Source organism: Microtus pennsylvanicus, chromosome 15, assembly GCF_037038515.1.
Source record: "Microtus pennsylvanicus isolate mMicPen1 chromosome 15, mMicPen1.hap1, whole genome shotgun sequence".
Taxonomy (NCBI): Eukaryota; Metazoa; Chordata; class Mammalia; order Rodentia; family Cricetidae; genus Microtus; species Microtus pennsylvanicus.
Genome location: NC_134593.1, coordinates 57830883 through 57844862, shown reverse-complemented (window position 1 = coordinate 57844862; position 13980 = coordinate 57830883). Strand labels below are relative to the sequence as shown.

At 33.3% G+C, this 13980-nt stretch overlaps 1 protein-coding gene across 14 annotated transcripts in view; it reads left to right on the top strand.

Moving 5' to 3' along the window:
• The window catches only part of Rbm26 (RNA binding motif protein 26), a 70425-nt gene extending 59361 nt beyond the window's left edge, over window positions 1-11064 (top strand). For 11 of the 14 annotated variants that reach the window (XM_075949936.1, XM_075949945.1, XM_075949935.1 and 8 more), the window contains 2 exons: window positions 1187-1300; window positions 2922-3746. In XM_075949936.1, coding sequence (XP_075806051.1) covers window positions 1187-1300; window positions 2922-3011 — 204 coding nt within the window. In that variant the 3' untranslated portion in view covers window positions 3012-3746. Of the gene's footprint in view, window positions 1-1186; window positions 1301-2921; window positions 3747-8402 lie in introns of those variants that run through there. The other 3 variants (XM_075949944.1, XM_075949946.1, XM_075949943.1) reach the window with 2 other exon arrangements.
• The last annotated feature ends 2916 nt before the right edge of the window (window positions 11065-13980 follow it).

The window sequence follows — 13980 nt, the reverse complement described above, 5'->3', positions numbered from 1 at the left end:
TTGGAAAGCAGTGTCAGGCGATTCTCTGTAAGTTTGAGGCCTGCCTGGTCAAGTTCCAGTACAGCCAGGGCTATTACATAGAGAAACCCTGTCTTGGGAAAAACAAAAGTTTACCTTACAAATTTGAAATATGTGTTGAATATAGAAATGGACAAAATTCATTTGTTATAAAAATTTGTCAGTAACCTGTTGCTGCAAGGTGTAGTATTATACAACTGTATTGTTCCTTAGTAGGAAACTCTGAAGCAGGAGGAGTGTGAGTTCAAGTCTTGGTAGAGATACATAGCAAAGACCCTTTCCCCCAGAAACAAAATAAACTGCTTACCTAAAATTTACTGTATAGGTTGCTGATCATAGTTTGTACTTTTTATAGTTATGTTTTTGGCTAAATAGAAAAAAAATTTATAGGTATTTTGCATGTGCTGTTTATTATTCCTAAAAGTAATCTGATATACTTATGAAATGATTTCAGCTTCAGTTTTCAGTTTTTTCTGAACTAAAACATCCATATGTATGTATGTATGTATTTAAAATTTGTATGTTGGGCCATTAATATTACATACAACAGATTTTCAGGTGTTATTGTATATATAATTGTTTCTATGCTTCTTATTATTCTGTACTTTGAGTCTGTACTATAAATCTTTTGTGACCATGAGTTACTTTAAAATGTTGCTAGCATTGATTTTTGTTCATTCTTGTTATTTTAAAAATGGTATTTCCGTACCCGCTACTGACTATAGCACTAACCTTAGACCTGAACATTTTTTTTTCAGCTGTCATCACCATCATTTTCGAAATGTTTTCATAGGAAACACTGCTTTTTTGTAGATAAGTTCAGAGCTGTGACCTTTCCCTTAAGGTTTTTATAGTTTGTGTTAGTTATGCATCGTTTTACAGTGGTTTTGATCATTAATTTGTTAAAGGTTTCTAGTTAATAGTTACTATATGTATCAGATGTAAACTGACAGTTAATGAAGCAAAATTCATTTAGTATGTTGATCTTAAAATAGACGTTAGAAGCTAGAGCTGAAATCTTGATGGATAATGGGATTGTTGTCTAAGTAGTAGTTGTCATTGGGCTGTAAGTTGGCAAACATACTAATTTTTACTAAAATTTGACCAAGAGTGAAATAGTACTTGCTTATGAGACTATTCTTCATCCCCATATTCTTACTTGTTTTAGGCTGCAATTCATGGAGCTCGATTCAAAGGGCAGGATTTAAAACTGGCGTGGAATAAACCAATAACCAATATTTCAGCTGTGGAAACGGAAGAAGTTGAACCTGATGAAGAGGAAGTATGTTATTTTTTTTCACTTGTTTTCCCATCATTATTCATATTTCTTTTATAAAAGGTATTTTTATGGCTGTGCTTTTAACATAATACTTTTATTCCTAAGCCATATTCCAACCAGGAGAGATCAGATAAATTCAGACAACTTTATATTTTATGGATTAATGAGAAGAATTGCTGATGGCTAACCTAAAAAGAATATGTGATATATCAGTTTTTAATTCCTCTAGAAGATAATAATTCTTCATTAGATTTTTGTTCACAGGAAATCTTATAATATGTTATGTTTTAGGGTATTTAATTTATTCAATTGCTGTATCAACATTTTAGCCTTTTTTAAATTCATATTGCTTTAGTACATTAGAATGACTGCCTGCTATGTGGTAGATTTTGTGATAGGCTCAAAAATGAATAAGACACGGTCCCTATCATCAAGGAGCTTATAATCTGGAAAAGAGGGTGGTGACAGAGACAGAAGGAACTAATTGCAATAGCAGGCATATTGATGTGCCAAATGCAGACTTGGACAACATGCTGGGGGAGCTCTCAGGAAAGACTAATTGTATCTGTCCAGAACACTCTTAAAGGCTTATTGCTAATGGGGCTGAGTCCTGAATATAGTAGTATTCCGTAACTATGTGCTGGCACTGGGAATGTAGTTGAGAAAGGCATTTTCAGCAGAATTTGAGCTTCAGGATAAGAATGGGAGATTGCATTTTTCTCAGGTAACACCAGCTATTCAGTGGAATAAAGGTTTGGCAGGTAAGACAGTGAATGATAAAAGCCTTTAAGACAAAAGAATTTAAAATAAGCAATTGTGTTTTGCTTAATCATGAAAAAAGCTATAGGAAAATTTTGAAGAAGTTAAAAAATAAAGGTAAGAAAGTAAAAGATTCTGTTTTATATTTGTTAGAGTTCCATAATGGTGCTTCACTTTGTTTGAAGAGCATTTCAAGTCTGTTATGCATATCCATAGTCAAATGCAAGAATAAATGTGTATTTGAAACTCATGTACATGATTTGTCATTTTATATTTTAGATTATACCTTTGTCCTTCCCTGAGTTTGAATTGAATGGGGAGAAAAGCAGGAGAGCTCCTGGTATTAGGTATTTTGAAGTTTGGGAAAGCAGTGTGAGAAGTTTTTATGGAGGGAATGGGGAAAAGAAAGAGGTGTTTGGTTTTCCTTAAAAATATTTTACAGATAGCAAAAAAACAAATTAAAGTTGTGGTAGAATTTTTATAAGTCATTGGTTGTTTGAATGTTGAGAGTTAGGGTAAGTCAGTGAAAATTGATGTATTCCCTTTTTAAAGAAGGATTGAGCAGTATTTTAAAGTACAGCAGATGGCATGATTTGTCAGAGTAGAAGTGGCATGTACAAAATTTTAACTTGATCTTTATTGCTTGCTTCATGTAAGCAGTAAAACATACTGTGGAGAGACTGAGTGGATAAGGACATGTTTTAGCTATAGAAATAACCGTTTGTATTCAACTCTTGAGCGAGAAAGTATTTAAAAGTGTTACTTTTTTTTCTTTCTTTTTTTTTTCCTTTTTTTCTTTTCTTTTTTTTCTTTTTTTTTTCTTTTTTTATTTTGGGTAAATTCCTAAATACATCTTAACCTAAAGTTTCAGGAAGAGTCTTTGGTGGATGACTCATTACTTCAAGATGATGATGAAGAAGAAGAGGACAATGAATCTCGTTCTTGGAGAAGATGATTTGACTGATCACTGATCTGCATATGCTAGGACTCTACCTGTGTTTCATTAGTATTATCTAATGTACTTTTACATGTTTGTAAAAACAATTTTTGGTAAAATATGATGAAGATGGATTTCACAAATAGATGAAAGAGAAGAAAACTACCTTCTGATCTTGTATTTTAAAAGATTGATGTTTGCATTTTATTTCAGTAAACAATTGCTAAAGACATCACAATAGAACATATGCAATGTTTTTATTACATAATTCTATTGAACATTACAGAATTCTTTGGGTTATTTGTAAATTAATGAATAGATTTGAATACTTATGACCCAGTTCTTGTCATAACATAGAGGATTTTGTTTTACTCCAAATAAGGAATGAGTTTGCATTTAAAACCTTAATGAATGTTTTCAAAAATGGATAGATGACATAGTACTCTAACTAAAGTCTCCAAGTTATGTATTCATAATATTACATAGTAGTATGCTTAGGCTTTACTATGTATTAGCCGTTTGTTGGATTTGTGTATGTATTTTATCACATGGGTGTTAATGATAATGGTGTATGACTGCTTTACATATGAGTCCTTATGCATCTGGATGCTAAAAATAAAGTGGAATGGTCTTTTAAAAGAAAAAAGAAAAGAAAAAAAAGCAATGAAAAAAAAATCCATGACAATGTTCCTTGATTTAAAAAAAAAAAAAAGAAAAAGTAAAAAAAAAAGAAAAAAGAAAAAAAAGAGAAAATGAAACAGACCATTCCAGATGATGATCTGCCTTCCCCTGACTATCAAAAGGATCTATAATCATTCAATAATAATGGGTACTGGTACCTTTATAATGATGTACAATCCAATGTCTAAAATTGATACCACTTCAGTTTGGTTTGATCATATACATTTTCAACAGATGTCTTAAAATTTAAAAGCAGGCTGATTAGTTTGGAACCAGACTTCAAGTAGCGCTAACATTTGGTGACTAAGACAACTTCATATTACATTTTGGATGTATGAAAGAGAACTTGCCCATTTGAAGATGTATGAATAAAGAATGTACTATAGATACCACTTTAGGAAAACACTGTTTGGTAAGTGTTCCCGTCTGATATTTTAAGTGTGCATTTACTATACTTATATAAAAATCTTTCACATTTACAACAATATTGTGATTTTTTTTAAGTGGAATTCTCTGGCACGTAAATATAATTATTGAAAGTTAGTTAAACCATTTTCAGGAAATATATTCTTTGTAGAATGAGGGTAGGAGATTACTGTATTTACTTTTTAAAGTCTTTATATTTATTTCAAGTATTTTTGCTTCTCAAGGTTATGATTTTTTTTTTTAAAACACTTCTTTAACAAATCTAAACTACTTTCTTCCACTTTGGGGCCAACACAATCAAAACCTAATCCCACCAGTACCAGTCTTTTGCAGTAGTACAACTCAGATGGTGTTTTGTCTTTTTCCCCACTGGGCTTATAGTTGTATGTTTTTATGACAGTACTATTTTATAGGAATGTTTGACTTGCAGTTAGTACACATTTATATATAAAATTTCAAACTCAGATTCCATTTGCTACAATAATGACTCTAACATTTGCTTAGACTGTGGTATATTTTTATGTAGTCTCTTGTGTGTTTACTTTGTGCTATTCTCATTCATTAGGTAAGTTTGTTTTCTTTTCTTTTTAGTAGTCGTGAAAGATGCCAAATTGGCAGAGGCTCACGTTTCTTCTCTTTACACCAAACAGGTATTATAAAGAAAGTAAATCTTTCCAAGGCCAGTTAAATCTCCATTCTATTTTTGGCTTTATGATTTGATTATAGTTTCAAATTTTATTGTAAATTTCCCTAGAAATGTCACTGAAATTCCAGTTTTCTTTTAAGCTCAGAAATAGCTCGTCAACTTCCCTAGCCTGAAATTGCCTAATAATTTAATTTTAAGGCATGGTGCTTTGGATGAATCAGAAGACCAACTGTGGCTCGTTATCATTCTCTAGCATGAGGGTTACATATTTCCAGTATTCATTAGATTTACAGTTGTACTTTTATAAGAATTAGTCTGGCTTTTATTATAAATATTTACTGATGCATTGCTACTAGGTTTTTAATTCATGAATATGTTTATAAATACTAGTACTCTCTGTCCACATTTATATTTTTTATTTAAAACCTAAGATACCTCTTTTAAGTAGATGGTAGTTCTAATTTTACTAATAAGAAAACAAGCTGCTAGAAATGGAGTGGCTTACCTAAAGTCCTAGTGAGCCAGTGGGAGAACTAGATATAAGCTTTGTGATTTCATTACCAACTTTACAAAACAAGAAAAAATTATAGAACTCTGCTGCTGTCTTTTCCCTTCTTTTACTAATCGACCATGAGATTGTGTTTATAGTAACCATGATAGTCTTTACCTCAGAATACTGCACAGAATTAGTAGACTCTTTGGTCATTAGACAGTTCATATGTTTACCCTTTTAAAAAGCGCTTTGTTCATATCTCTGTTATAATATTTAATGTTGTAACATAATTTATCTGGTTTATATGTTTGTCTTCCCCCACTAGATTGATTGCAAGCTCCTCTAGGAAGGGGACCATGTCTTATTCATCTTTTTATCTCTAGTGCTTATAGTAAAGCCTGGCTCATGTGAGCACTTAGATGTTTGTTGGATGAAATAATGAATGGATGCATATTTAAATTTATAGTAATGAGGTTGACAATTACCTCCCTTGTTAATTCTTATCAATTTTCTAAACTCTCTGGATAGCCTCCTCAGTCATGGAGGCCATTTTATAAAGTGATAGAGCTATGTGTCTCATCACAGGGGTTAAAAGTAGTGATTGAGGTAGACACTTAGAACCAATTCTGACATGTCCCCAGTTAAGGCATCTAGATGGTGTAATATTAAAGACTGTAGTCATTTCTAGGGGTTAATTTATCTTTGGGTTTTTTATTAAAATGCATGGTTAGAAATGCTGAAAGCCACCAATCTAGACCATCTCACTAAATTTCTCTTGGTCCATAGATGACCCAGTTTAGAGAACTGAACAAGGATCAAGAGATTCATCTTTTGTTCTCAACTGTTGTAGGTAACTCTGTGGCCAGGTCTCTTGCCTTTCCCAGAGTTTGTTCCTTATATATAAAACGAAAAGGGTTGTATTAAATTATCGCTAATGTCTCTTTTATCTCTCCACTGTCCGTGATGATACATTAGTGTTCAAAATACGTCTATCTGTAAGCCAGTTATTCCTACCTGACATTCTTTTTCTCATCAGTGGAAACCACTTAGCTTTGATTCTAATAATTTACATATACCTCATGCTAAAGTTTTGTATGTATGTTTCCAAATGCTTGCATTTGCCAACACAAGTTTTCCATTTAGCCTATAAAGTACAAGTAAACTTCTGTCTTTACAAGTTCTACTCATTCCCACTTAAAACTTTACTCTTTGCTTCTAAACTTGGTTTAAAAATAAAACTATTTGCCTATTATACCAGTTTTCAACAAATGCAGATTTATATCTTCTTTTCCATCTCCATTTTTCCTTCTACAATATGTCACCTAAAAGGAGAAACCTTTTTAATTCTACAGCTCTCCTGATAAGTTCGCTGCTTTGTTGTACGCATCTGGTTATCTGTCTGTGCAGGTAGAATTGGGAGTGGGGAAAAGATTAGAGACAAGGTAGGCAACTATAGGGAAAATTATGTATTTCTGGTTAAAAGATTGATTAGGATTACTTCAAGGGATGGTTGTCACTTTGAATATTTTTAATCTCTAAACAATGTTTTATATGTTATTGGAAAATTGTAATTTTATTTTTTAACAAGTAACGGATGCCCCGACACTTAATGAAAACATGTTGCAAGAAATAGAAGACTATTCCATAGGTTCTGTTCTATTGTTATATGATCAAATGTAACAAACCAGTAGTTTACTATGAAGAAAAGACACTACTGTTTTAGCTGATTACGTATAGCAAGTATGGCTAAGTCTCATTGAAGAAGGTATCTTGTAACCAGGACTGTTTTCTGGGGAGAGGGAAGAGGCGCTGTATTCAAATTCTACTTGCAACACTGACCATTGGGTGTAATGGCTCAAAAAGAAATCAAACGTTTGCTTATTGGATTTGTTGAAATATCAGTGACTGTCTCAGAGTACTGTGCAGGTCTTATCAAAATATGTTTTCTCCCCTCCTACAATGAATGTAGGCTAATTACAGAAAACTAGTTTTAGTTCTAGCATTTGTATAAATATCTGTAGCCCTATCCCCCTTAAAATCTCAATAAGCCTTCAAAACAAGGTTGTCCTAAAAGAAGTTTTGTATTACTCACTCTGGGTTTTTTCTTAGTACTTTTTTTTCTTCTAAAATTCAATGAACTAAAATTGGACACTTAATAATAGATTTTAAGTCACAAGTATAAAATACTTATAAACCAAAAAGAATACACCCTTCTTTTACATTAGATATAAGGAGCTCACTTTTGTCAGTTCTCTGAACTAAAAAAGGCTGCTCCATGGTGTGCATGTGTTGCTTTAAAAAAGAGTGGTATTATTATTTTTTGTCTCTTATCACACAGAATTGTAATCTTGTAAATAGCTACCCAGTTCTATGAAAGGAAAAAAAATTACTGGCCATGATTGCCATTATCAGTAATTTCTAATGAAAGCAGATATGCTTGGTAAAAAGCATCTAATTTGATATAGTTTATTAGTACTCTATGTTCATTACTTAAGTGAGAACATTTTAAAGCTTTTTTGTATCAACTTTTTATATTTGATCTCATGTATTATATATCTTTTTATATTTGATCTAAACCTCCCCTCTATTTCTTTATTTCATCCACTCATCCCAGGCACTGTCTTATTATGTGTTTCTTTTTAAATTTTTGTCATTGCACTTGGTGCTTGGTTTAGAATTTTGTGTCATATAGGATAATTAAAGAAAGAAATGATAATTGTATGGCGTTTAAGGAAATAAGGTATCCTTATGATTATTTTGAAAATCTTTGGGAAACTGTAAGAAATTTGTTTTTGGTTTATTTACAGTGACTTGAGGCTTGTACGTGATTTTTAAAAATCTCTTTGCCTGCTCACAGCTCTGTGTAAAAATACCACCTGACCTCAGTAGATGTTCTAGCCCCTCCCCCAGTTTCAATGACAGCTGTTTTGTAGTGCTGTGATATTGACACCTAATATTTTTAGAAAGCATGATATCGAGAGATTTTGTTAAAAAATCACTTAAGTCAAAGATAATCTTGGATACAATTTGTAACTTTTGATCCTTCTCAAGTAGACTTTTAAAAATGCCTCAGTAAGTTAGAATTAGTTCATACTGCAATTCAATTTTGGAGTTTTTCTGTTATTTATTTCTTTATTTTTTAATAAGTGTTCTCTTTTTCCAGCAGAGAGAGAACATCACTGCCTGAATTTAGCTTTGTGACGACATGAGCAAGCCCTGTCCTGTCCCGTCCTGTTGGAGATGACTGTTAATATCATCATCATGTCATTTGGGTTTGCCCTTTCCAATCTGAATAGATGTTTATGTTTACATGTACTGTGATGACCATTTTACCTTTACAGTTCTGTACGAGCACATCTCGGTCCAGAGGTGTATCAAATATGTGATATTTCTGACCTTATTCATAAATGTTTTCTTTCCTTATTTTATAGCAGTTTAATTTGTAAAAGACCTTAGGAAGGAACGAGGCCTTTTAGTTTCCTTACGAAATATAGTACATCTCAGCCAAACTGAGAATTGTGTCTGGTAAATATAAAGCCATGAAAGCATTAACTGAACAGTTTAGAATGAAGAAAATGAATTAAAAAGTTAAACATAAGCTTGTCTTTAATTTTTCTTATTTTTGAGATGTATTTATTGAATTAGGATTGCCACTAAAATAATTTCGAGACAACTATAAAGTACTTTTTACACATTGTAATTAATTTGTCTGTTATTGTGAGTGTATAAATTGATGTGATTGCTAGGACCACTTACTTCAGTGAACTTTTGTTGTTGTTCTACTCTTCAAAAACAAGGAAAATAATTTTATTTCTTTTCAAGTAATAAATAATGACCTATGTGTTTTAAAATTATATATCTACTAAATTTGTCTAATTTATACAATTTTCATCACTTATAATCAAGACATCAAAGACAATCTTACAAGCAAGGGGAAATAGTGTTGTTTATTTTTAATGGCTAGTTTTCAGCTGCTTTAAAAGTGTATGTACTAATAGTAAGCACTATAGCTTAAACTTAGAAAGTTCTCATCCTAAATATTAACAAAACCCTTTTTATAGCACACCAGTTTTTTTTTTTTACTAATTGATTTGAGTATTCATTATAAGATCCTTAGAGGTATTTGAGAAATCTAGTATCATAGCTACTCTTCAGAAAAACCAAATTATATTGATTCTGATTTTTTTTAAGTTCTATTCAGTCATACTTTATTATACAAAGCTGATATCCTACAAACACTTTTTCCCTCTTGAGTATGTATTGTGATTGTCTTCATGAATAATAAAATGTAACAAACTCATTAGTCATGTTATAAATTGTCTGTCTTGATCCACATTGATTATACATGCATGGTTAAAGGTAAAGCATGTATTTTAGGTAATTAGTACATAATAGCCTACAAGGCATTTTGTTTTGTTACCCCTCCCCCCACACACTTTTTTTTGTTACTCTTTTTCACAAATTATTAGATAGCCATGAGGAATTCATACCAGAATAATTGACATTTTTTATTTTCAAAGAAGTCTTTATAGTGGTAGTATTGTGGCTGCTTAAGTTAGAGCCAAAGAACATGGTCCGAACAGACTATACCTGCCAGTAACTCTTGATGGTTTCATTGGTGAGTGCTACATACTGTCACCTTAAATTTATTTTGCTATTACTTTTTCTTTTTGCTATTGAATCAAAAAGCAAAACAAAGTGGAATGTGCCCTTGGGAATGAAAAGTCAAGTTGACATCTCCTTAAGATCAGTGATTTTTTTTTCTTTTTTTTTTTTTGAAAATTCTTGTGAGAGTCAGTTGGTCAGTTATACTTAAATCCTTAAATATTGGTTACTAGAGATTCGCTTTTAACATTTTTTTTTTAATAAACTCGTCATGGAGTGATATGTACATAACTGTATAGAATCGTTTTTTTGTGTAGTTGAATGAAGCAGTTTACCTCTGCATGACTGCATTATGGAAGCCTTTTATATATCTTTATATTTTTCAATATACTTAGATTTTACACTATTGTCGCTCTAGTCATGCTATATTTGTTTTTTTAATAGAATTTATAAATATGCTCAAAATACAGATCAATTCAATATTTTTGGTCTTGTTTACAAGATAATACTTTAAAGTCCCCTCAAGTGTCTTAGGAAACAGTCATTGGTGCTATAAAACCTTTCCGTGTCATTGAATCTGTTGTCTAGTCTTTGCTAGGCTTTACTCTATTATCGCTTACAATAATCCCGCTAGCTGCAGAACTATAAAATGGTATGTGTTAAGTCGGGTAAGAGTCTAGCCCCATTAGAGAACACCTAATAGTTTAAGAAAATGATGCAGAATGACTGTACCCTTATTTTTGCCCAGCTTCTCCCAAAAGAAAATAGTTTATTTTGATAAGACGAAGGCTATTAATTTGATTAGAATTTTAAGGTGATATATTCAAGCATGGCTTTCCCCTCATTTGAAATGGAAAACTTTTCTAGTCATAAAATAATTATGTCATTATACTCTGCTTTAAACTCTTGTCTGTCCTTTGCTCAGCAGAAGGCAGCGTGTTTCCTACAGACACTTACAGAGTATGTGATGAGTTACTACATTGTAAAAGTTTTCCCTTGATGTGCATTTTCCGTTTTGCCCCCAAGACTTTATTCTAGCACCTTAGTTGAGTGTTCCTGAGACACAGTGAAGTATCAGCAGAACACTCCGACATGTTTACTTCTGATTCTCAGAATCCCAACTCTGACCATACTTCTTCTGAACATGCTGTCTGGCACAAGACTGCCTTTAATAAGTGGTTTGTTTTAACTCAGTTCCTATGGACTGTTGTTGAATCTGAGTCTTTTTCTTGTCTGAAGACTGGGTTGTTCCAGTGGTTAGTACCTGTGCCCATAATTATCCCATTTCATGAATGCGTGTTGGCATGGGGGAAATTCCCTGCTCTTTGAGTGGAGCGAAAGTAATTGGTTAAGCTGTAGCAGCTTCCTTGTCTATTTTTAAAAGTGATGATAAAACTTGAACTGAAAAGGTAAAACTTGAACTTGAAAATTACTCTTGTATGCACAGAATGTTTATAGTGACTGTGTTTCTGTGGGTTGTCAACACTTCTATTATTTATAGTTGAATTATGTTTTGTTTATTAAATATCCATGTTTATTATTTTTATATTTTGAAAATTTTAAAAATAAAATAGTCTTAATAAAAACAGTTGTTAATGTTTTTAAAATTATCCTATATCTTGTAACAGTTATATTTATATAAATAATATATTTATCCACCATGCATACACAGTTGAGACTTGTGAAACTGTTAGTGAAGAAGCAGCCACGTTTCTTCTTTCGCTGTCTACCCTCTGTTCTCACTTGAAGTTAAGGTCAGCCATGATTCAAGTGTGTTATTAGCCCCAGTGCCTCTTCCCATACATGCACAACCCTTAATTACCATTTGTCCTTAGTTTCTGCTTCTCTACTGCTGAATTTTCTCTTCCATTTGGTGGCCAAAAAGGTCTTCCTGTGTTGAATGATGAGTACAGAAATACTGCACTCATGACTACGAGTGACTGCTATGGAGTCTGAAAGTGAAATTGTGTATAAAATGCTTACAGTGGTGATCCATAGACTCATAAAAATGTTTTCACAAGTCCCCCTTGTAACCTGATGGTGATGTAGACCCCTTTCCTCACTGGTCTGACTTGGCTTTCTTTTCTCACGTTCAGCATGTTTCTTTCATAGTTAATGTTATTACAAATATTACATATTATTTTGTGTGTCATTGTAGGGATACATCTCACAGGCATAAAAAGCTTGATGGTAGTCAGTATACTTGTGACAGTCTGGGGATTAAAAATACATCTTTAAGGATGTAAATCTTGATTTATGTGTGTGTGTGTTTAGTTTTTATAAACAGTAAAATTTCTTATAAAAATGGTGCTTGGTGAAATTATTAAAGTTTGTATCTACTTACAAGTAAACACTCACACATGTACACATTCACACAAATATACAGCCACCTGTTGATATTTAGATTATGTTATCAGTTTCTTCTTTACCCAAAAGTATTTCTTCAGAAGAATGATTTTTTTTTCTTTTTTAGTCTTTTTTTAATTACATATAGTTGTGTATTTTAAGGAAACCTGAATTTTTTCTTTTATTTTTTCACTCTACTCTCATACAGTATATCCGATTGCAGTTTCCCCTTCCTCTCCTCCCTTTCCTTCCGCCTCCCTTCTTCCCCAGATTCACTGCTCCTCCATTTCCCTTTAGAAAAGAGGACTTCCAGTGATAGCTGACCACAACATGACAATAAGACTAGGCGCATACCCTCATATAGGCTGAATGAGGTAATCCAGCAGGAAAAGGGTCCTGAGAACAGGCAAAAAGAGTTGGAGACACCCCCATTCCCACTTTCAGGAGTCCCACAAAAACTCCAAACTAAACAACAATGGCATGTATACAGAGGGCCTCCTGCAGACCAGTGCACAGGCTCTGTGATTGGTGGCAAAACTAGAAATTTTTATATTGGACTATATAATTTATACTTTTTTAAATTTATACTTTTTATATCTACCTGATGGCAAAGTTTTTATTTAACTAGAAATAGGAAAACTTGGGTATAATTTAGTATGACTGTGGTTTAAATAACTCATTGCAGAGTATTACATTTTAGGTTACTGATTCACTGAATGCCTAAAATGTACATTATTGAGTTAATGTAATATATCTTTTATTCAGAGCTCTGAAAATCATGATTCTTAGCAGTTTGGGTAGGATGGAGGCATGGTCACATGGTATCCCAGGCTAATCTCAAACTTTGCTCTCTTTGGGAGACAAGATGCTGGACAAATATGAGACCTCAAAGCCAGTCTCCACAGTGGCACACTTCCTCCAGTGAGGCTGAACCTGCTCCAACGAAGCCACAACTCCTAATAGTGCCACTCCCTTTGGGGTCTATTTCCTTTTAAACCATCACAGGCAGCATACACAGTGCCTGCACAGGTACAAACCAGATGGTGCCAGCAATAGAGAGGGGAGTAGACAGATTGTATTCTTGACCAAGAAGCTGTCTGCAATTGACACCCACCCTCCTAGATATGTCAACTTACATATGCTGGAGTCATTTAGGAGGAAGGAGCCTTAATTAAGAAAATGGCCCCCATAAGATGGAGTGTTGTATGAAAGTTTGTAAGGCACTTTCTTAGTGACTGTTGAGTGAAGACTCACCTATTGTGGGTGGCGCCATCTCTGAGCTTGTGATCCTGGGTTCTATAAGAAAGCAGACCAGTTAGCATGACCACTCCCTCCCCTGCATGGTATCTAATCAGCTTCTGCCTCCAGGTTCCTGCCTTGTTTTAGTTCCTGTCCAGACTTCTTTCCATGATGAACAGCCATGTCGAAGTGTGAGCCAATAAAGCCTTTCCTCCCCAACTTGCTTTTTGGTCATTGTGTTTCAATCATAACAGTAGTAAACCTAAGACACCTGCTTGCAGAGGAAAAATTAACATTCCTCACCGGAGTCTCATATTAGCCACTCATAAGGATAGGACTCATGCCCAGTAGCAAATGGCCAAAAATGAACTCAATGGTGCTTTTGTACACTTTGTCTCATATCACTCTGGACATTTTGTCTTACTGGTCTTTGGTTTGTATTATGGTTTCTGACTCTGTGTTTCTGTAGGACTGTGTGTATGTGTTTCTGCTTATTGGGCTTGGTTATTGTTTGATTTTTGAAGTGAGAGGAAGAAAGGGGTGAGTGGGTG